At 43.5% G+C, this 24,541-nt stretch overlaps 1 protein-coding gene and 1 pseudogene across 1 annotated transcript in view; both read right to left on the reverse strand.

The window, feature by feature from the left end:
* LOC132345135 (large ribosomal subunit protein uL16-like) overlaps window positions 1–18,087 on the reverse strand; it is a 31,470-nt pseudogene extending 13,383 nt beyond the window's left edge.
* The window catches only part of KDM7A (lysine demethylase 7A), a 79,043-nt gene extending 60,593 nt beyond the window's left edge, over window positions 1–18,450 (reverse strand). The window contains exon 1 of the mRNA XM_024991177.2: window positions 18,146–18,450. Coding sequence (XP_024846945.1) covers window positions 18,146–18,339 — 194 coding nt within the window. The 5' untranslated portion in view covers window positions 18,340–18,450. The remainder of the gene's footprint in view (window positions 1–18,145) is intronic.
* Between the last annotated feature and the right edge of the window lie 6,091 nt (window positions 18,451–24,541).

The following is a 24,541-nucleotide window of genomic DNA, read 5'->3' on the forward strand; positions in this document are numbered from 1 at the left end:
TGGAGAACAGTGTGCAGATTTCTTAAAAAACGTAACAGAACTGCCACACAACCCAGCAATCCCGCTGCTGGGCATACACACCAAGGAAACGAGAACTGAAAGAGACACGTGTACCCCAATGTTCACTGCAGCACTGTTTACAATAGCCAGGACATGGAAGCAACCTAGATGCCCATCAGCAGACGAATGGATAAAGAAATTGTAGTACATATATACAATGGAATATTACTCAGCTATAAAAAGGAACACATTTCAGTCAGTTCTGATGAGGTGGATGAAACTGGAGCCTATTATACAGAGTGAAGTCAGTAAGAAAGAGAAACACAAAAACTGTATATTAACATGTATATATGGAATTTAGAAAGACAGTAACGACAATCTTATAAGTAAGGCAGCAAAAGACACACGGATGTAACAGACTTTAGGACTATGTGGGAGAAGGTGAGGGGGGATGATTTGAGAGAACAGCATTGAAACATGTACATTACCATATGTGAAACAGATGACCAGTGCAAGCTGGATGCATGAAGCAGGGCACTCAAAGCCGGTGCTCTGGAACAACCCAGAGGGATGGGGTGGGGAGGGAGGCGGGAAGGGGTTCAGGATGGGGGGACACATGTACACCCATGGCTGATTCATGTCAATATACGGCAAAAAACCATCACAATATTGTAATTATCCTCCAATTAAAATAATTAATTTTAAAAATAAAGGCATATGCTACACACACACACAAATACGTACGATAAAGTGATTATACATAAATAGGTACAGACTAAGTAAATAATATTAATAATGTTACCAATCAATAAGTAATATTTAATACTTAATTTCTGAACAAAGATTAAGGACAAAGTTGTCCAACTTGATGAGGAAATGCAAAACTGATTTGTGCATGTGGGAACTCAGCAACACTCAAGAGGGAGAAATAACCATTCCTATCAGTTCCAGAGACACACATAAAGCTGATGGGTTATAAAGATCTGTTCTGTCCCACCTCTGAGAGCAGCCTCAGCTCTGGGCCCACTACCATGAATCCCTTGTGAGACAGGATATGATGCAGAAGAATGAAACGGGGAGCAGACGGAAGGAGGACAATCATCTTTTAGACAAAAGGGATTAAAATATTTTAGCTATCTTAAGAGAAGTTCCACAGAGAAAGTAGCACTTCAGGAACTATTTTTGAATGAAGAAAAGACATTATGGTGATGACCAGGGAATTTCCAGAGATTTTTTTTTTTCTGCTGAAGAGGAAAGTGTCCTGCTATACTTATATATCTGTGGTGAGGGCTAGGGGGTGGGGGATGGCTAGACGGAGGATAAACACTAAGGAAAGGGGGGGGGGGGGCGGGGACCCGAGGAAGGAAAACAAAGCTAGGATAAGGCAGAAGAGATTAGATCATGCAGGGACAGCAAGAGGCAAAAATAAAATGAAGAGGGATTTCTGCAGGTGGAGGTACCAGCTGTATTAGCTTATTCGTTTGTACGCCACAGTGAGGTACGTGGGTGAAACAGGCACACGACACTCTCTGCTTTCCTTCCATCAGGAGATGAACACACAGTGTAAAATGAACCCAAATGCCTTCTACGGCTCAACTATTCACTCATTCAAAGCACTCTCAGGACACTGGAAACACAACAATGATAAAATCAAGAAACCAAGTGTCTACACTCTTGAAGCTTACATTTTACTGGAAGGAGATAGAAATGAGGCTGGTACAGCCCGAAGGAGCAGTGGCCGGGGACGATGCCGGACAGTCTGCTGGGTCTTAGGGGCCACAGGAATGCTTCCGCTCTGAGTGGGATTCAAGCAGAAGAGTCACAGGATCTGACATTTTAAAAGCACCTTCTCTGGTTTCTGTGTTGGCAGGAGGAGGACTAGTTAGGAGGCTATTGCAATAATCTCAATTTATATAGGAGAGGGAGGTGAAATGATGAGAAGCGGTGAGATTCTTAAGGTGAGCCAACAGGATTTTGCTGAAAATTCAGTGCAGATTACGCGGGAAGAAAAGTGAAAGTGTTAGTCGCTCAGTCAAGCCTGACTCTGTGACCCCTTGGACTCTAGCCAGCCTCCTCTGTCCATGGAATTCTCCAGGCAAGAATACTGGAGTGGTTGCCATTCCTTTCTCCAGAGAAGAAGTGAGGATGACTCCAAAGATTCTGGCCCAAAGGAACTGCCATTAACTGAGATGAAGAGGATGGTGGAAAGAGTAGGACTGACTGGGAAGCCAGATCTGGAGTTTCACTTTAGACACACTACAGGATCAGATGCTTACTATTCATCAAAGTAGAGATACTGAGTTGGCAATTACATATTTAAGACAAGAACTCAGGGAAGAGGTCTACAAAGGTGATAAAAATTTAGGGATCACCCACACACAGATGAAAGCTGAAGTGGTGAGACCAGACAAATGTCAGAAAAAGAGAACTACTGAGGAATGAGCCCTGTGGCACTCCAGTGACGAAAGACCAGGGAGATAAGAAGGAAGCGCAATGAGGACTGAGGATGAGGGGAAGGACGGGACAGCGAGGCCTGAGAACTATCAGAACAGGGATCTTCCAGAAGCCAAGTAAGGCTAGGTTCAGAGAGAACGGACTTCAACTAGATAAGGAAAGATGGGAAGAAAAACCACAGCTGGAGGCAGCGAATACAGAGAATTCTTCTGGTGAATTTTACTACAAAGGGAGAAAAGAAATGAGGCTGCAACTGAAGGATGAATGTCAGATCGTTTATTTTTTAATGAAGTTAAATATTATTTGCACACTAATGAGGGGGAAAAATGATACTGGGGAAGGGGGTAACTGCTGAGGTCAAGTCCTTGAATAAGGAGATGGGATCTTCTACAATGAATACACCTACAGATAATCTCCAATGACTTAGCAGTTTCCTTTTCTTCCTGAAATTACATTTCCAGAAAATTTCCTATTTCTGAAAATAGATCTCTCCAACTAAAGCAAACTTTGGCTCACATACAAATGGTTGAATGTGAGATGTGTAGCACTGACACTTCAAAAACAGTGACTACAATAAAAAGTGTCTGAAGGGGAAAGTGTCACTTATTTGAAGAATATATACTATTTTGACAGAACAGATAAACTACTTTTCATCATGTAAGGATCCCTTCTTTCTGTGGGTGTGTACAAACCCTTTAGCTACATTTTATTAATCTACTTCAAGGTCTACCGAAGTGTACCATTATGCATACCTGAATGAACAGATTTCAAGCAGGCTTGAAGTCTGCTAGAAAAATGGCCCGCCTGAGCAGCTGATCTACAAGTCATCCAATCTTGCCATAAATACAGAGGAATGTGCTGAGGCTGTGAGTAGTTACTCACACTGCTGGGCAGGCAAGGTCACCATTAAAACAGAGAGGAACCCAGAGGCCCCTAGCATGGTCAACACCGTCAGAATGGCTGAGCCTGATGGGATCCAGTTCCTGGATGGCACCGTCATTGGCAACAGGACATCAGTATGAGAACTGAAGTCCAGGTTAGCTTGTCCTGCCAATGGGACGAATTCTGCAGAGCCTTCCGCTTTACAGAGCCATTCTCATTTGGTTAAATTCTTCAATCTTTTACTTCCATTAGCAAAACCTGTATCCTTTACCTGTGTCTGTATTATCCTTTCGGCAATCACCATCACCCTTCTGACAATCTTACACATAAGCATTTTAGATGATAACGCCTCTTTATCTCAATAAATATATCTTTTCTCACAACTATTAAAATATGGAGTAAGCACTGCAAACACAGGATTTAACAGATACCACTGTTAAGGACAAAATTAAATTTAAAAAACCAAAATCCATTTAAAGTAGTTTTAAGGAAAAATATTAAGTAAACAGTACAATTGCTATGCAGATGTGGCAGAAACCATGATGGTGGTCAATGAAAGCTTGAAATGTGACAGTGGTAAGGAAACCAAAAATCACTGATGTGGTGAAGAGAGACGAAAAATCATGCATATCTTAACATCACTTGATTCTTAAGTTTTAAGAAACTTGTGCCACAGTCTTCCTCCGTCCTGTCCAAAGAAACAGAGAACCTCTCAAAGCACCGAAACCAGTGAATGCATCATGCAGCAGCCCGGCAGGCCAAAAACAAAGCACCGTGCAGCTGACAGGAGGTAAGTGGAGAGAGCCGCTGGGTGACACTCCTGAAGGGAAAGGCAGCCCCCAGCGAGGCAATCCTGGGGGAGAGGGTGTGTGAAAGGCTGTGGAGCTTCCAAACGCTCATCACTTCCAACAGGGTTTCAAGGAATGAGAACCCAAGCTCAGGGCCGGGAATCTGAGCTCTCCTCCCACAAGGGGAGAGCAGAGAAGAGGAAAATAAGGCAAGCAGAGCCCAGCGCGGACTACTTGGCATCTGGATGGCTGGAAAAGTGGACATGAGGAGAGAAGTCCCTGAATCAAACAGAAGGGACTCTGCTCTCCCCGTAACCATGGCATCGAAGGAAATGTTGATCCTCCGATATGCAGAAAATAAGGACAGGCCAGCAAAAAAAAGGAAAGTGACTTCAAGAACCAGACACACAGAAAGCCGGCCTTAAAATAGGAAAAATGTAAGAGGAATATGAGTCAGACCTGTGACAAGTTAAATTAAGTAAAAAAGCTCCAATTCCTCTAATCTGCAGACAGCTTACATCCCAAGGCTCCTTCATGAAGCAGTGACATGAAAAAGACTGGCCACATGTCTATGGCGCAGCGTGTGTGACCAGTGAGGCTCTGAGGGAGGCCACAGACAAGAGCAAAGTCCTGGGAACCCACGAGGCTCTGGAGAGAAGGTGCCCATGCGGCCGGCCACCACAGAAAGCTTCCCAAGTCATCGATGGGAACCATCCACAAAGTCTCTGCTTCAAAAGATGCCTTTTGCCCCATACTTGTTACAGAGATTTCTGGGCAGTGTAAGTATCTCCAGGACTTCCAGACAGATGTCCAGGGCCATTTAATTTTCTTTTTTACATTTATTAATATTTAAGTATCATAAATCAAAAGAACCACAGTGGACTATGTCCCAATTTATTTGTCAAACAGGACCACTCATCTGCGAATAGCTTTTGTGCATACAAAACCACCAAATTATCTACAATGGCATAGCTTTCCCCAGCTTCTGCAGTTTCATAATTTATCGCACACGATATCAGACTGCTATGATTACTGATAAACACAAGTTGATATTATGTTTGAAATCCTGTGTTTTGAGCTCAAGGAAAACACTTCCACTTTCCAAAGGAAGAGAAGTTTAACACTTCTCCACAAAGCATTCTGAAAGTTTTACTTCCCCCTACCCCTAAAATGAAAATTGGATATGTCATTGTGTTTCCTCTAACAATGATTTTTGATGTATTAGAATTATCAGATGAATGCAACTTACAGCCCTGATAAAAAAGTATCTTACATTTGCATAGTTAGTATGTTTATCAAACTTGTATTTCACTTCAAGTGCTCCTTACCCTTTCTGTCAATCAAAAGTCTCTTTAGAAAATAAATTTTTTTTCTTTTTTTTATTAATTAAAAAATAAATATAAAATACTGAACCCTCCTCCCTCCTCCCTCCCCATACCATCCCTCTGGGTCGTCCCAGTGCACCAGTCCCAAGCATCCAGCATCGTGCATTGAACCTGGACTGGCATCTCGTTTCATACATGACATTTCACATGTTTCAATGCCATTCTCCCAAATCTTGCCACCCTCTCCCTCTCCCACAGAGTCCATAAGCCTGTTCTATACATCAGTGTCTCTTTTGCTGTCTCGTATACAGGGTTATCGTTACCATCTTTCTAAATTCCATATATATGCGTTAGTATACTGTATTGGTGTTTGTCCTTCTGGCTTACTTCACTCTGTATAATAGGCTCCAGTTTCATCCACCTCATTAGAACTGATTCAAATGTATTCTTTTTAATGGCTGAGTAATACTCCATTGTGTATATGTACCACAGCTTTCTTATCCATTCATCTGCTGATGGAAGAAAACAAATTTTAAACAGAGTTACAGCTTTAAAAAAGTGGGCTTCCCTGGTAGCTCAGCTGGTAAAGAATCTGCCTACAATGCAAAAGACCCCAGTTCGATTCCTGGGTTGGGAAGAGCCCCTGGAGAAGGGATAGGCTACCCACTGCAGTATTCTAGCCTAAAGAATTCCATGGACTGTATAGTCCATGGGGTCACAAAGAGTCAGACACAACTGAGCGACTTTCACAGCTAAAAATGATTTCAGAATGTATAATGCTAGGAACTTAAGAATGTACCTAAATGCTTATCAAGAATAAAGATAAACACAAAAATATATACATATACATCGCAGCACTGTTAAGTACTAAAAAAAAAAAGAGAGAGAGAAACCAGCTGAAGAATTCATCAACAGAGAACCAGGTAAATTATGGTAAATCCACAGAATGGAATTCTATGCAGCCATTAAAAAGCATGAGATATCTGTATATGCTGATGTGAAAAGCTCTCCTAGACCACTGGAATATTATTAAAAATTAAGAAGAACAAGGTACAAAACCATGTATACCATATGACCCCTTCCATCTGGATAGAAATTCAAAATTGTTAATGGGATTTCCCACTGGGGAAAGGGGACTATAGGAAGGAGACAAGAAACTTCCACTTTTCATTTTTTTAATCTTTCTATATTGCTTGAATTGCTTACCAGATTTTGGAGGTTTTTTTTTTAGTTACAAGTTATGTGGTCAAAGTAGACATGGACCTTTTTTAAGAGTCATCATTTTACTTCATATTGCTCAAAACTAATACATATTATACATTGATTTTTTTCCTTTAATAACCAATAGAAGATGCTAATGAGCCAATTAATTTCAAAACTAGTGACTAAGGGAAAGAATCAAGCATTTAAATCTGCCTCTCCTATATAAATGGTACCACTAGGTAACCAAAGGAGTAGACAAAAGGAAGTTTTCTCATTATAAAAGTACTCCAGCTAATAAATGAAGAAGAAATTTTGTAATTAAAATATCATTTTGCAACTGCTAATGAACAAATGAACGGATACTGGCATTGACCAATGGCAGCAAACATAACAAAAATAGGAACAACCAGACATTTCATGCCTCCTGATAGAAGACTATATCATCCATTCATAAAATACTCTTGCGGGGAAAAAATACCTGAAATCGGATCAAGATCTTCTAGCTCCAACTATCAATTTACAGGGAAGAGAGGAACATGTTGAGAGATACTACAGGGATGTAATAAGCAAAACCCAGAAAGTGGATAAACAACCACTTTCTGTAAGAAATAAATAGCAAAGGAAAAAAGAGAAACATGAGCAAAACCGACAAATCAGGGTTTTCCAACAGCAGGACTATTGACATTTAGGACTAGCTAACTGTGTAGATCACAATAAACTGTGGAAAATTCTGAAAGAGATGGGAATACCAGACCACCTGACCTGCCTCTTGAGAAACCTATATGCGGGTCAGGAAGCAACAGTTAGAACTGGACATGGAACAACAGACTGGTTCCAAATAGGAAAAGGAGTTTGTCAAGGCTGTATATTGTCACCCTGCTTATTTAACTTATATGCAGAGTACATCATGAGAAACACTGGGCTGGAAGAAGCACAAGCTGGAATCAAGATTGCCGGGAGAAAAATCAATAACCTCAGATATGCAGATGACACCACCCTTATGGCAGAAAGTGAAGAGGAACTCAAAAGCCTCTTGATGAAAGTGAAAGTGGAGAGTGAAAAAGTTGGCTTAAAGCTCAAGATTCAGAAAACGAAGATCATGGCATCCGGTCCCATCACTTCATGGGAAATGATGGGGAAACAGTGGAAACAGTGTCAGACTTTATTTGGGGGGGCTCCAAAATCACTGCAGATGGTCACTGCAGCCATGAAATTAAAAGATGCTTACTCCTTGGAAGAAAAGTTATGACCAACCTAGAGAGCATATTGAAAAGCAGAGACATTACTTTGCCAACAAAGGTCCGTCTACTCAAGGCTGTGGTTTTTCCAGTCATCATGTATGGATGTAAGAGTTGGACTGTGAAGAAAGCTGAGCGCTTTTGATTGATGCTTTTGAACTGTGGTGTTGGAGAAGACTCTTGAGAGTCCCTTGGACTGCAAGGAGATCCAACCAGTCCATTCTAAAGGAGATCAGCCCTGGGTGTTCTTTGGAAGGAATGATGTTAAAGCTGAAACTCCAGTACTTTGGCCACCTCATGGGAAGAGTTGACTCATTGGAAAAGACCCTGAGGCTGGGAGGGATTGTGGGCAGGAGGAGAAGGGGATGGCAGAGGATGAGATGGCTGGATGGTATCACTGACTCAATGGACATGAGTTTGAATGAACTCTGGGAGATGGTGATGGACAGGGAGGCCTGGCGTGCTACGATTCATGGGGTCGCAAAGAGTGAGAAATGACTGAGCGACTGAACTGAACTGAACTGAACTCTTCCTTACGGGGCTGCTCTGTGCATGATGTTCAGCAGCATACCTGCCCTCTCCTATGACATGCTTGGAACAACTCCACCCACCCCCTGCCAAAATAACAAACGTCTCCAGACACTGCCTCGTGTCCCTTGGGAGGCAGCATCCCATCCAGCTGAGAACCAATGATACAACTAATCAAATGTATGGACCTTACTTGGACCTTGATGCAAACTATTAATATAAGTACCAAGATTTACCATTTATTGTAGTTTTTCTTAGAAGAGGCCTTAAGAGATATACATGCTAAAATAGTCACAGATATAATGATATACCCCAAGTTGACTTAAAAATAACACCAAGTGCAAGGGAAATAAGGGCAGGGGTAAATGAAACAAGATTGGTCATGAATGAATTGTTAATCACTAAAGTGGAGTAGATGGACGTGGGTTTGAGTGAACTCTGGGAGTTGGTGATGGACAGGGAGGCCTGGCGTGCTGCAATTCATTGGGTCGCAAAGAGTCAGACACGACTGAGCGACTGAACTAAACTGAAAGTGGAGTGACGGTATCTGGGAGCCCATTATACTGTTCTGTTTATTTCTGTTTATGTCTGAAATTTCCTTAAAAAAAAAAAAATTAAAATCAAAGCCAAGAACATCGTGGTGGCTAGCAACATCCAACTGAATGACAAACCAACGCACTGAAAGAATCTTAACATTCAACTGGTTTCCGTTAACCATGCTTGGGGCTCTCAGAATATATAAACAGATGATTCTTAAAAAAAAAAAAAAAGGAAAAAGAAAATGGCCCCGAGTCCCATGAAAAACTGTTCAAATTCATCTGTAATTTTTAGAGATATGCAAATAAAACCATGAATACCATTTTTCACCTCTTAGATTGGCAAAGATTAAAAATATGACAACAGGTCTGGATGCCAAGAATGTGGAGAAAGTGGCACTCTCCTATACTGACGGTGGGAACAAGAACTAGCCCAAGCATTCAGGAGAGGACTCTGGTGAACCTGACAAAACCGTGCACTCATTGTTGACCAAGTAAAATTCTACTTCTAGGCTCTACCTGCGATCTAACCTGGAGATACACTTCCATTAAAACGAAAATATATACGCACACCGTTACTCATTACTGTAATCATAAAGACCACCTAGATGCCCACACAAGAAAATGGATAAACAGATCAGGGTGTATCCACACAGAGGAGTACCATACAGCTGCTAAAAGGAATAAAGAAGAGCTCCACAAAGTGACATGAGTGGTTTCCAGTATACACTGTCAAAGAAAAACAAAAAAAAAGCAGAGAGTATTTGTTGTATGATACACTTTGTGTAAAAAAAAAAAAAGCAGATGTGAGAAAATACACATAGATCTGCTTGTTTTGTGAGAAAACAAACAAAAGACTTCACACGGAAAGAGACTGATTATTCATGGGGACAGGGAAGATGGGGGACAGGGAGGGGCAGGAGGAGTGAAGGGGGCATTGACATTTCTGAGTATACCTTTTCAAATAACTTCTGGCTTCTTAGAACCACAGTCATGTTTCACATTCTCAAAATACAAACCAACAATTAAAACCAACCAGGACAGAGGAGGAATCCAGAATGCAATATAACAGTAACAAATAAACCTAAGTGAAAGTCGCTCGGCTCAGCCATGTCGACTCCTTGCGACTGCATGGACTATACAGTCCATGGAATTCTCCAGGCCAGAAAACTGGAGTGGGTAGCCTTTCCCTTCTCCAGGGGATCTTCCCAACCCAAGGATCGAACCCAGGTCTCCCACGTTGCAGGCAGATTCTTCACCAGCTGAGCCACAAGGGAAGCGCAACAAATAAACCTAACCACGTTACAAATAAATAACACACTAAAGTAGAAGAAAAGAACTAAGGTAACTTTGGAAAACAGTCTTCTGCCTAGATATAAGGCTATAAAGCTAAAGACAAAAAAAAAACAAAACCACTAAACAGATACTAGAATCTACTTAGCAAACTGCATTTCTCAGAAGTATACAGGTTAGCAATTTGAGAACTATTTTATGTACTTTATGTATACACTAGGATTGAAGAAATAAGTAAATTATATATTGTAGATAATGAGAGCCGCATCTCTGTTAGTCAACAAAGTTATAAGTAAGGAAAGGGGAAGGTTAAAATGAACTCTGTGATGTTCAATTAGAATCAAAGGTATAAAATTTTAGAGTCTTAATACAGATAGACAGATGCAAACACAAATATGTGTGGGCATGTGTGTGACTGGAGTATTTCCTAGCTCTGTTCACTGAGAAGGCCTGGAAGTAATGAGTCCACCAAGTGCCAGACCTTGGTTTCTACCAACCATTCTCCAATACAAGGAACCAGGGCTCACACAAATACATACAAAAAGCAGAGAAGTTACCACTAACTCACACTGTAATTAGTATTAATATAAAAGTAAGTAAGCAATCACTACAACAATAAAACATAACTTCCAAAAAGAATTAGACACACTTGGTAGCAACTGCAACATCAGAACTGACCTACTGCTCAAAAGCTGTGCAAATTATTGTGGTGTTTCAACTGCTCAAACCAGCCAAAGCTCGCTTTATAATCAAATTCCCTTACACCTGTTCTATTCTTATTCTTGAGCTCCACCACATCAGATCATCAAATATAAAGGCACTCTTCCCCTTGGTGATCAGTAAACTCAATTTCATGCCTAAGAACACGAGATATGAGAGCAAACCAAGCAGAAATCTGCCCCCAAACTAACGGTTTAAAATTGTTTAAAGCTTGATGGAAGAACTATATGTTAGTGTCACTAAGCATTGTATGACTCCATTTCACAACATATTTTCGTTCAAAAAGCAACACTGAGCGTGTATGCATAATTACTATTGTAAGTGAAACATATGAAGAAAATACTCATATATTTTCTTCATATTTTCTTCTACAATAAACTGTCAAAACAAAAAAAAATGTAGAGAAATTCAATAAATAGACTTTTTGTCTCTTACAGGGAGATGATACATGTTCACGTAGTATGTTTTTAATACTAAAAGACTTGATCATTAAGCAGAAATGTATATAAAACCAATTTTAAAATTTCCAACCTTGACATTAAGAAAAATCAAAATACACTCCAATAAGAAGTCCATTATAAGAAGGATGAAACAGAATTAATTATAAAAATTTTCAAGTAACTGTTTTATTCCCAAGGCAGTTACAATTATTTTAAACCTATTTATGCCACAGAAATTAATTGCAATAAAGAAAAATAAGGAAGATGTTTACAGATATATTTCTATGGAATCATGTCACATCTGTTTACCTGTGCCACCACCCCAGCACACCCGCCACCCCAGGACAGAGGCAGAGTTCAGACCTAGCTCTATGACCTCCTAGCTCTGCAACCATGGGTAAGTTACTGACCTCTCAACCCTCAGACTCCTTATCTGTAAAATGGAGATAACGACAACACTTATCCAGCAAGGTTACAGTGAGAATTAGATGAGTTAGTTAACAAAGCTAACGCAGTTAGAACAGCGCCTAGCGCTGGTGATGCATTCAGTTCAAGTGTTTGAGTAAGTTCCCAGGACTCCACAGTGAGTAGCTGGGAAACTCCTTCCTATCCAACAGCATTATTCTTGGTAACATACTTCTATCCCCACAAACCAGGCTCTTCATTCATTCAAACTTCAGGAATAAAAATTAATATATGACCTGTGTAAATTACCAAAACCCACTCAAACATCCTAAATCATCTCTCACCTGGACTATCACGATGGCTTTCTTACTCGTCTGCCTGTCCCCTTTACCTCCCCTCTCTCCAGTCTTTTCTCCATGTAGCAGCCACAGTGAATCTTTTAAAGGTTAAGGCAAATGGTGTATTCCTCCACTCAAAATATTTGACTATTTGCTCCGAGTGAAATCCAACATTTTTTAGCATTCCAATGTCTTTCTCAAAGCCTTCCATAATCACACCATATGAATGCAGACTTATACTACTCCCAGTCCTTTTTCTAACTCAATTTTTCTTCACAGCACTAAACACTCTTTTGTCCTGTGTATTTATTCATCTGTCCCACCTCCCCACCACCCCTGTGCATGTGTGCCCCGTTGTATCTGATTCTCTGCACCCCCACAGACGGTAGCCCACCAGGTTCCTCTGTTCATGGGATTTCCCAGGCTAGAATATTGGAGCAGGTTGCCATTTCCATAGAATATGTTACAGGACACCAAGGACTTTGCTTTACTCACCACTATATTTCTAGCACCAAGAACAGCGCCAGGCATACTGCAAATTGGGCCAAAGCCAACAGCATACTTGATAAAACCCAAGAGGCAATCCCCTGTGTCAGGAACAAGAGATGAAATAAAATCACAAAATACTATGTGTTGGCTATGTATGCCCCAGAAAATAATTGTAATATAGAAAAATAAGGAAGATGTTTACAGATATATTTCTATGGAACCATGTCACATCTGTTTACCTACACCACCACCCCAGCACACCCGCCACCCCAGGACAGAGGCAGAGTTCAGACCTCACTCTATGACATTCTAGCTCTGCAACCCTGGGGAAGTTACTGACCTCTCAACCCTCAGACTCCTCATCTGTAAAATGGAGATAATAACAACACTTATCCAGCAAGGTTACAGTGAGAATTAGATGCAAAGTGGCAAATTTTTTATTTTTTTATACTTTTCATTTTAATATTTGAAGTGTAATTAAGTTTTAAAAAATCTCCAACATGCATGCAGATCTGTGAACTTTTCCACCTGTATACACCCATGACCAAGATACAGAACAGTTCCTGCACCTCCGAAGCTCCCTTCCGCCTCCTCTCAGGAAACACGCCTGGAGAGGTAAGTACCAGTCTGACTTCTATCACCCAATTATGCCTGCACTTAAACTTCACAGAAGTAGAATCAAACCTGTCTTCCTTTGTTCAACTTTATATCCATGGGATCCACCCATCATTGCACACATCAGGAGTACAATCCTTCTTTAAGGCTAAGTAGCATTCAATTTTATGAGTATGCCACAATTTATACAATCAAGTATTGATGATATTTAAGCTGTTCCCATTTGGGGATAATAGGAGCAGCACTGCCATGAATGGTTTTCTGGGTTCATAGGTATGTCATTTGGTGGAAATATTACATTATCTGCAGAATGCAACATTTCTGTTTGAGGATTTTTTGCGGGAGGGGGTGGTAATGGTTAATAATAATAATACCTTAGTGAGAATCCAGGAAAAGTGGGCAGGGAGTAAGAGTATAAACTGAAATAACCTTTCTGGAAGACAATCTGGCAAAATAGGCACAAGAAGCCTAAAAATATCTATGCCCTGTGACTAATCATGCTACTTCAAGGAAATTTCTTATTGAATATTTACATGGTCCAGATCGTCTTCTAAGTGTTTTACATGTTAACTCATTTGACTTATTCTAAGGAAATGATTAGAAATATTCACAGTTGGTTTGTTTAGAAGACTGTCAACCATCCATCATTAAGAAATACAAGAGTCGTAAACAAAGTAAAAAACTAACAAGAGGGGATGATTTTGAAATGCACTGTACTTCCATGAAATTAACCTCTGCGCAGCCACTGAAAATGTTTTTCAAGAACATTAAAGATATAGGAAAAAGTAAACATCGATAAATGATAGGAAACAGTAGAATGCATAATAGAAATTCCCAGTTTTTTTTTCAAGTTTTATTTTTTAAAGTACATACCTATACCTTAAACGTTAAAATGAATATGTGACTAACAAGACTAGTAAATAAAGGTATTTACATTATAACGGGGAGAGAAAAGACATTATAATACAACTGAATTAGGGCAATGATGCAATTCTGCATAAGCGAAAAGTGAAGTCATTCAGTCGTGTCCAACTCTTAGCGACCCCATGGACTGTAGCCTACCAGGTTCCTCCGTCCATGGGATTTTCCAGGCAAGAGTACTGGAGTGGGTTGCCATTTCCTCAATTCTGCATAGGACGATATTAAAGCACTATGGAAAGACATCTAGCCTAGAGATTAGGGGGAAGGGCATTGTCAAGAAAGTTCTCCATTGTCTTACTTCCACTAAGGACTCAGAGAAAGAACTCCATCTCCAGGTTGGAAGGAACCTGCCCAGGAAAGTCCTGTTAATTCCTCAGCTCACCACCCCCAGGGTATCAATTATTGGTTGTACCCTGGACCCATATTCTTTTCCTCCCTGGACCCATATTCTTTTTCCCTCTTACTTACGGAAAATGCTTAGGTAGACTTGAGGAACAGGAATTCCTAAACACTAAGGATGCAATCAAAGTTCAAAAGCCCCAAACCTGGAGGAAGCTGGTTCAATCTGACCTCATGCCTGACTAAAAAGCCTCAAGGAAGGTCTTCCCAGTCAGGATAATTTAGGGCAAAACCTTTTTTGGATTTCCAGATGCCAGGAACTCCAGACAGAGTAAACCCAAATTTATACCAAAATTCACTGACTCCTTGAGATTAAAAAAATTTTTTCTACTTGAAAAAATAAAAGTATCAAGAAGTTTTCCAAGTAGAGAAAATCCTCTGTATCCATTCTCCTATGCTTTCTTTCTCTTCTGCAGACGGACCATCCCTAGAAACCAAAGGAAAGTTGAACATGGGGATTAAAGATAGGAGTTGGACTGTGAAAAAGGCTGAGCGCCGAAGAATTGATGCTTTTGAACTGCGGTGTTGGAGAAGACTCTTGAGAGTCCCTTGGACTGCAAGGAGATCCAACCAGTCCATTCTGAAGGAGATCAGTCCTGGGATTTCTTTGGAAGGAATGATGCTAAAGCTGAAACTCCAGTACTTTGGCCACCTCATGCAAAGAGTTGACTCATTGGAAAAGACTCTGATGCTGGGAGGGATTGGGGGCAGGAGGAGAAGGGGACGACAGAGGATGAGATGGCTGGATGGCATCAATGAGTCGATGGACGTGAGTCTCAGTGAACTCCGGGGGTTGGTGATGGACAGGGAGGCCTTGAGTGCTGCCATTCATGGGGTTGCAAAGAGTCGGACACGACTGAGCGACTGATCTGATCTGAAGCTTAGCTGCTCAGTCGTGTTCCACTCTTGCAACCCCATGGACTGTAGCCCACGAGGTTCCTCTGTCCATGGGATTCTCCAGGCAAGACTACTGGAGTGGGTTGCCATTTCCTTCTCCAGGATTAAAGATACACCATGGTATTTTAGGGGCCAATTCTCACACAAGCAAATGACATCTGTTTAATAATACATAAGAACATTTTGCTGTGTTCAATAAACCATTCACTTGTGGTACAATAAACAGAGTAAATATTGATTACAAGAAAAACATATGGACCCCAAATTACCGATATTTCATTGAGTTAAACTTGTTAATGAGATACTGCTTTTGCACTGTAGGGCATTATGTATCACTAAATTTTCTAACTTTTGACATCTGAATCACATTAAGTTCTCAAGGATTGCTGGTCAAAAAAGCCCTGGGTTCAAAAAAAACATTTTTCAAAGTCATCTCCACAAATACAAAGTCACACAAATTCGTGTGACAAAGCAGCCCACACCCTTGCTCTCCCTCCTTCATACACGCCCTCTGTTTTCCCTTCAACCTTTTCTGTTTACAAATTTAACACTTAAATGTATTAACAAGAGTCCTCATAAACTACCTGCAGCTTTTCACGGTTATAGTGTTACTTAAGATAAATAAAATTCCAGTCTAAAATTTATTAACCTATCAAGCCTCTACATTGTACAACAGGATAAATTTCTTATGCAGCTAAAACAGTTCTTTGAAAAAATAAGTATTTGCATAATCACCAGGGATTCGGGATTTATTCTGCACGGAACCTGGATTTCTGGATCATCTCTATTCTGGTTGCGTACGATGGGAAAAGAGGATATAGAGAGAGAACTGGCAAGACTTGTATCTTCCTATTTCAGTTTTACGTACAACCAAAATATAGGAAAAGCATCGGTTCCAAGTAACGAAAAAGAACTTTAGAGAATTTGTTTTTAACTACAAGCGGCACGCTGTAATAACACTCCCAGCATATACCAGACTGTGAAAAGAGGATCTGCTATACAAAGCGAGGACCCTGTCTTACTTTTACCTTGACAATTTGTTGGTTTTACTCTCCTTCTATTGTTGCTGTCAGAATTAGGCAACCTGAAAACGGATCAAGTAAAACTAGCTGTACTTGAAAATTAAGTAAAACTAACCGTACCTAGCGCTCAACACTGACAGGAACGCTGTAAGTGAACTGGTTTTCTCTCCCAGGGCCAGTAGAGGGAGACTAAGACATCTGGCCTGGTCGTGTAGTGTTTCTGCAAAATTGGGGAGGGGGGGTAGTGGAGGCTGTATTTAAATGTCCTGCTGTCAATCAAAGGACACTTCCTACAATCACAGTCACCATATCTGCTATTACCCGCGAGCGTACTCTCGCCCAGAAACACCCCGAAACGGGGCTCGGGAAACCTGCTTCACCTAAAAGTGACCGCAGGCCTTGCCACAACACCCAAATAAGGACTTGGGGAGCCCAACCTCAACTAGTTTCTTTGTTTAAATGCCTGCGAATCCCTCCCACGCCGGAGTCAAGAGGCTGTGGCGCCGCCCTTTATTAGCCTCACACTTTGATTACAAAACACACGAGTCGGCGGCTCGGCGGCGGGGGCGGCCCGAGCTCTCACAAACGTCAAACCTGAGACACAGGCGGCGGCCGAGGCAGAGGGCGACGTTCGCCGCCCCCGCCACCCGCCCCGAAGTCCCCACCGGCCGGGCAAAGTTCGCCCGCCCCAGGCCCCCCGGGCGCTGGCCCCTCGGTCGCCGTCCCCTCGGGCGATTGGGGACATTTCACTCTTTGTAACAAAGTTTGAGCCGCGGCGCGGGGGCGGCCGCGGGGGGTTGGGGGTGCGAGGCTGTCCCTTCGGGCCCCGCTGCCCACTCCATCCGCTCCACCCCCGCCGGGACGGGCTGAGCCGCTCCGGCGGCTGGGGGCCGAGACCCGAGCCGCCCCGCCGTTCCGCCCGGGACCCCCGACCCGAACTTCCGACTGGCATCTCTCTCGAGTCCCCGCAAGTGCCTCCTCATCTGTTGCTCTGTTTACTCCGCTGGAGCCCCGCCGGGCCGGCGCTGCCGACGCCCCCGTCCCAGCGCCCCACGGCCGAGGAAGTTTGATAAAAAGCCCGGGGAAGGGGGCGCGACCGCGACCCGAGGGCGGGCGGGCGGCGGAGGCTAGGAGGGCAATTTCTGGAGACCCCCGGGCCGGGGCCGGCCGCTCGCCGCCCGGAAGGAAAGAGCGGCGGCCGGTCGGGCAGGGCGGCCGGCCGGGTGGCGACTCCGGGCCGGGAGTCCCGGCCGGGCGGGGCGGCGGCCGGGCTGCGGGCGCGGCGGGCCGGGCCGGGCCGGCGCTCCGCCCGCCGCCTCCGCTGGCGCCTGCCCCGGCCGCGTCCCCTCGCCCCGGTACCCCCCCTGCCAACTTCTCAGCCGGTCCCCTTTGTTCCCGTTTGTTGTGGCGACTCTTCGGCCGGCCGGGCGATCCCACCAGCCCCATCTAAGCCCGCCGGGCGCCCGGCGAGCCCGGGGCCCCGCGCGCCCCGCTGCCCGGGCCGGGGGGCTCGGCACCCGGGCCCCTCGGCGCTCGGTGCGGTGCGGCGGCCGGGCGGCCGGCGGCGCGAGCGGCCGGCGCGGCGACGGCGGCGGTTGGCCGGTGGCCGGCGGCGGCGGCGGCGGCGGCGGGGCTGGAGGGGGTTTATTTACCTGCCGTGGAACCAGTCCTTGCAGATATCGCACTCGATCATGAAGCGGTTCACGTCGTACGGCTGCCGGCACACACAGTACACCGGCGGGGGCGGCGGGGCTGCCGAGGCCCGGCCCGGAGCCGCCACCGACACGGCTGCCGCGGCGGCTCCAGCTGCTGCTCCCGCGGCCACCGCCGCCGCCGCTCCGGCCATCTTTAAAAAACACACACACACACACACGCTCGCTCGCTGCTCCGCTTGCAGACTGGAGCGAGCGCAGCCGCCAGCCAGCGCCGCCTCCTGCAGCAGCCGGAGCAGCAGCCGCGGCGGCGGCGGCGGCGGCGGCGTCTCAGTGCGCGCGCGCGCGAGGCCGCAGCCGGGCCCGGAGGGGGCGGGCGGCGGGCGGCGGGCGGCGGCGCGCGCACGCCGCGACCGAGCCCGGCTCCTTCCGGCGCTCCGCGCGGGGCCGCGCGTGTCGCGCACGTCGTTCTGCCGCCCGGCGCGCGTGCCCGCTCCGCTCGCGTCGGCCGGGCGGAGGGAGACTCGCTGAAGGGCACGCGGGGCGGGGGAGGCGGAGGGAAGCAGAGGCTCCCTGAGGACACGCGCGGCGGCGCGGGGCGCGCGGCCCCGGGAGGAGGGCGGCGGGTGCGTGCGAACGGCCGGCTCCGGCATTTCTGAGTGACCGCGGAGGCCAGGGAAGTTCCTGCGCAGTGGAAAGCGGCGCGCTATGTCTGTGCCATAGACCCTGGACCCGAGGAAATTAAAGCCCCTCCGGGGCCACCTCCAGACGTCGGGAGTATCTTAAATCAATTAACCGCGGGTCCGAGCCGAGGGTTAACAGCACAATGGTCTGCTTAAGTCCTGCCGAGGGGCAGGAGTGTGCTGGGGAGTCATTCAAACTTCCAAAAACGTCCCACCCGAATTCCCACCGACCAGCCAGGAATGTAGTGTTGATGGAGCCACTGGTAGGTGAAGGAGGTTGTTCCCAAGAGGAATTCATCTAATATCTGGGAGCCCAGAGGAACCAGTCTTGAAATGTGGTGGGTGGAGAGAGGACCGGAGAGGAAGCTGACGTGCTTATAAACAACACGACTTAGATGCGAATACTTAGATGAGTTCCAAGTTTGGAAAACAGGAATAAAGTTCTAAGTGACAGTGACACGTCGCAAAGGGACTATTAGAAAAACGGTAATACGAGACTTGGCAGATAATAGGCCACTAATAAATATTTTTGAATGAAAGATTAGATTGATAATAAAAACAGCTAACATCCAATAGAAATGGATTGCCTTGGTATCATAATTAGGCGAGTTGGAAGGGATGTTAAGAATTATGGAATATTGTAATTTAACTATCGTGTCCGACTCTTTGCGATACCATGGACTGTAGCCTATCAGGCTTCTCCATCCATGGGATTTTCCAGGCAAGAGTACTGGAGTGGGTTGCCATTTCCTTCTCCAGCGGATCTTCCTAACCCAGGGATCAAACCTGGGTCTCCGGCATTACAGGCAGACGCTTTACCCTCTGAACCACCAGGGAAGCCCATTTTAACTATACTTCAGTAAAATTATATATATGTATGTATATAGGAATTATGGGAACAGATGTTCACAGCTACATTTCGAAGGCATATCTATCATTGATTAAAAAAAATTAAAAAAAAAAACCTGTAGCTGCCATCTCACTCAGCCCAAGGCAGAGAATCACTGATACCTAGTCTAACCTTTTTATAATTGAGGAAAGCAATTAACTTGCTTAAAGTCTCAGATCTGGGCTTGAACTAAAGTTTTTAAGTTTCTTGATTCCAGTCCCTTTTCTACCACACCATTGCTTGTCTCATATTTTGCATGAAAAGAAACACCTGGAAGTCAGAGTTGACCACAGAGTGAATGAGTCTGAAACCTGTTTCTGCTAGTGAAAAAAGAAAAGTTATCCTGGATTGGGGTAGTGAAGAGCCTTACATTCAAATCCTGTTTTGTTGAAGCTGTGTGACTTTGAGTAGGTTACTCTGTTTCTCTTGAATTAGATTTTGAAGATCTCTTCGAAGAAAAATTATGGATAATAATATCTTACTTAGAGTAAGAGACTTTATCACAAGCAGAAGAGACAATGTATTTTTAAAAGTACACTGTGGAGGATGTGTGTTGTCATAGAAGCGGGAGGCAGTGGAAGCTGTCATGCTGGAGTCGTGATGAGAAGGGCATTCAGGCAGGGACGTGGCTTGGTATGGGGATGTTCTTGGTGCTAGAGGAACCACCTGGCCTTGGGGTGTCAGCATGGGTGGAGTGAGAGGGTAGCCAAGCAGAGGAGGAAGCAGCAGTGATGATTAGAGATAGTGATGATTATGTACAAGAGGATTAATAAGTAAATATATTAAGGAAAATGGGAGGTAATTTCTCACTGTTGAGAAAGAGAGTTAGAAATATGGAAAGAAAACTAAAATGAAACTTGTAGTAGTGAACTGGTAATGGAGGTATCAATCTATTTCTATTTATAGAAATAAATATAGGTATATAAGTCCATGCATACTCTGTCCACCAAGAAAGTCTGGGACACAACAAAATGATGAGGGCATCTAGCCCAGATCTTGGTTTCTAAATACTGTTCTCCACTTCATTTTTCTTCTTGGCCAGATGGCTGATTCCAGGACGGGAGGAGAGAAGTAAAACAAGAGACTGGAGTCCCTAGTAGTCCCAGAAAATAAGGATATGTTCAAGAATTATGGGACATGTCAAAAGGACACAGGGCAATTTGTGTCCCAAATCTGGGACCAAAAAAAAAAATGTGTTAAAACCTGTTGAATAGCATAGGAAACCATACACATGTAAATCAGCATAAATTGAAAGTTTGAAAATGATTGGAATATTTACATACTTTCAAAGTATCTACTCACAAAACTCTTACCATCTACAAAGAGACTTAAAGTGGAGACAGTGGAGAAGTCTGACAAGCACCACCTTGTCAGCAATGGGACGAATCAGACGCCCGCACCCGAGAGGATCCAGTGAAGAAGTCAGCATCACTTCTGTGTGATTTCACCTGGTCTACTTAGTTGAGTCTCCAGTTGGAAATGCAGCTAGTTTCAAAAGCACATCAAAACAATCAGCAAGAATATAAATATAGAGAGTATAAATACTATAAGGCATATAGATCTGTAAGGAAAGGTTAGAGAAATTTAAACACAAAGATGGAACCTTGAAAGGGATGAAGGCTGGAACTCTGAATGATGCTGAAATTTTAGTGACAAGCTCCATGCCTAATAATTAAGAGCATGTGCTTGAATTCCACAGTCTCCTATCTCTGTAGCAACTAGCTATTGGGTTTTAGTTTTCTTATTTTAAGGCGTGATAAGAATATCTACTTCACACAGTTCAGTGCATTAAATGAGATAACAAAATGCAGGTCACAATTCCTGGTGCATACTAACCTATATAGCTGTTAGTTATGAGTGTGGCTCAGTAGTAAAGAATCTGCCTGCCAAGGCTGGAGACTCAGGTTCGATCCCTGGGTCAGAAAGATCCCCTGGAGAAGGAAATGGCAACCCACTCCAGCATTCTTGCCTAAAGAATCCCATGAACAGAGGAGCCTGATGGGCTATAATCCACAGGGTCACAAAGACTCAGACACGACTTAGCGACTAAACAACAATAATTAACTATAATTATTTGTTTATTAATAATAGTAGGACCGAAGAGCAGCTAGAAATTTAGGAGGGAAGATTAGGAAAGTATTATCCCAAAAACAAGGGGGAAGAGAATTTCAGAAAGAAAATATCTTGAGGTGAGACACCCAGCTCCATGCCAGCATTGATTGGCAATGACATGGGACTCCCTCAGCCTTTCTCCTTTGCGGGTCCTCTAGTAACTCCCATGGGCTTTCCTGATAGCTCCGTTGGTAGATAATCCACCTGCAATGCAGGAGACCCTGGTTTGATTCCTGGGTCGAGAAAATCCACTGGAGAAGGGATAGGCTACCCATTCCAGTATTCTTCAGCTTCCTTTATGGCTCAGCTGGTAAAGAATCTGCCCTCAATGCGGGAGATCTGGGTTCAATCCGTGGGTTGTGGAAGATCCCCTGGAGAAGGGAAAGGCTACCCACTCCAGTACTTTGGCCTGGAGAATACCATGAACTGTATAATCCATGGGGTCACAAAGAGTTGGACACAACTGAACGACTTTCACTTTAGTAACTACCATACATGTAAAGTTTGATATCAAGTGTAAGTTATTTGTGGATTTTTTTAATACTTCACTTATCTGTAAACCCTCATTTCTCTGAAAAGAAATGTTTGCTCCAACCTGACAACTTTGCTTCCCTCTCCTACCGATACTGGTCTATCTCCATGACCATGTCTGCTAGTCGCTTCCTCAGTATTCCCTCTCCTTCCTTTTCTTCAAAACCCACCTTCTCCGACTTCTGATTCTTCCATGTTCCTTTCTATACAAAAAATTTAATTTGGATATTACTGGTGTGCTCCTCAGGCCTTCAGTCAGTGCCTATACATTTTTTCCCCTAGAGGATATTTAATTTTCTTCTTAGAGATTCAGAAAAAGAAGGAGCTTGTTTCCAAAACAAGCTATCCATACTTGAAGAAAAAACGAATCACTTTGCTGTATCCTTGAAAGTATGCTGCTGCTGCTGCTAAGTTGCTTCAGCCGTGTCCAACTCTGTGCGACCTCGTAGACGGCAGCCCAGCAGGCTCCCCCGTCCCTAGGATTCTCCAGGAAAGAATACTGGAGTGGGTTGCCATTTCCTTCTCCAATGCGTGAAAATGAAAAGTGAAAGTGAAGTCGCTCAGTTGTGTCGACTCTTAGGGACCTCATGGACTGCAGCCCACCAGGCTTTTCCATCTATGGGATTTTCCAGACAAGAGCACTGGAGTGGGGTGCCATTGCCTTCTCTGCCCTGAAAGTATACAACATTGTAAATCAACTATAGTTCAATAAAAAGAAGAAAAGAACTGTAATTTATGAACTTTAACCCTGATTGAAAAAAAATCTAGATAAGATAATTGTGGGTATTTGGGGATATCTTAATTCAACCTGTAGATAACATTAAATAAACATTCATTTTCTTTGGTGCAAACAATATTGTGGTTTTATAGAAGAACACCCTTATTTGCTCACGTGCACTGAGTGGGTGAAGCTATCCAGCCATCTCATCCTCTGCTGCCCGCTTCTCCTTTTGCCTTCAATCCTTCCCAGCATCTTCACTAGGAGATGGTGAAGGACTGGGAAACCTGGCGTGCTACAGTCCACAGAGTCGGAGAGAGTCGGACACGACTTAGCGACTGAACAACAGCAACAAAGCTAAGGCTTTAACAGTAAAGCGTTATGATGTCAGCACTTGCTTTGAAAGGTTCAGCAAAAAAAAGGAAAAGCAAGGTGGAGATGAATGAAGCAAATCCAAAAATATTAACAACTGTTCAATCTAGGTAACGACATGTGTATGAACGTTCATGGTACTAGTCTTTCAATTTATCTGTATGTTATAAGTCTTCATAAATTAAAAAAAATAACCTTTCCTGAGTCTTTTCAAAAGTTAAATGATATTTTTGCAGTGGATAATACTTTCTAGAGTTACACCTGTCTTTCAGAGATCAAAGTGCTATGGGACTATTTTTTTGTTTAAGCTTTACAAACCAAAGGGTTATGAAATAAGAGGGAAAATTTGACCCTTCTAAACAGGAATAGGGAGGGGCATCTTTTACAAAAAAGTTTCCTAAATGCTCCTAGTGCTCCCACCACTCCATCCCTTGTGTAATGAGAGATAATGTTACTCGTGGGCGTGTGTCCCACATGTGGACAACGAAGATGCAACAAACTGTTGATAACCACTGTTTTGGACTATATCTCCTTACAAAAAAGCTCCAAATGTGCCCCAATCTAACCGTGAGGAAAAAATCAGACAAACTCCATTAGAGGGGCATTCTACAATGTACCTGACCAGTACTCCCTAAAACTGTCAAGGTCATGAAAAACAAGAAAAACCTAGAATATGTCACAGTTAAGAAGAGCCTAAGGAAACATGACAATTAAATGTCATGCAGTATCCTACCAAGGGGGACGGGATGAATTGGAAGATTGGGATTGACATATATACACTACTGATACTAAAGATAAAATAGATGAGAACTATTGAGAACTAATGATGAGATGAGAACTAATGAGAACCTATAGTATAACACAGGGAACTCCATGCTCCGTGGTGACCTAAGTGGGAAGGAAATCCAAAAAAGAGGGGACTATATGTTTAAGTATAGCTGATTCACTTTACTGGATAGCAGAAACTAATACAGTAGTATAAAGCAACTCTATTCCATTAAAGAAAAAGAATAAGTTTAATCAGAGAAGCAAGAAAAATACAGGAACAAAGGGAAACAGTCCAAAAAGACTAAATAATAAGAGTTTAGCCA

This window comes from Bos taurus, chromosome 4 (assembly GCF_002263795.3).
Source record: "Bos taurus isolate L1 Dominette 01449 registration number 42190680 breed Hereford chromosome 4, ARS-UCD2.0, whole genome shotgun sequence".
In the NCBI taxonomy this organism is placed as follows: domain Eukaryota; kingdom Metazoa; phylum Chordata; class Mammalia; order Artiodactyla; family Bovidae; genus Bos; species Bos taurus.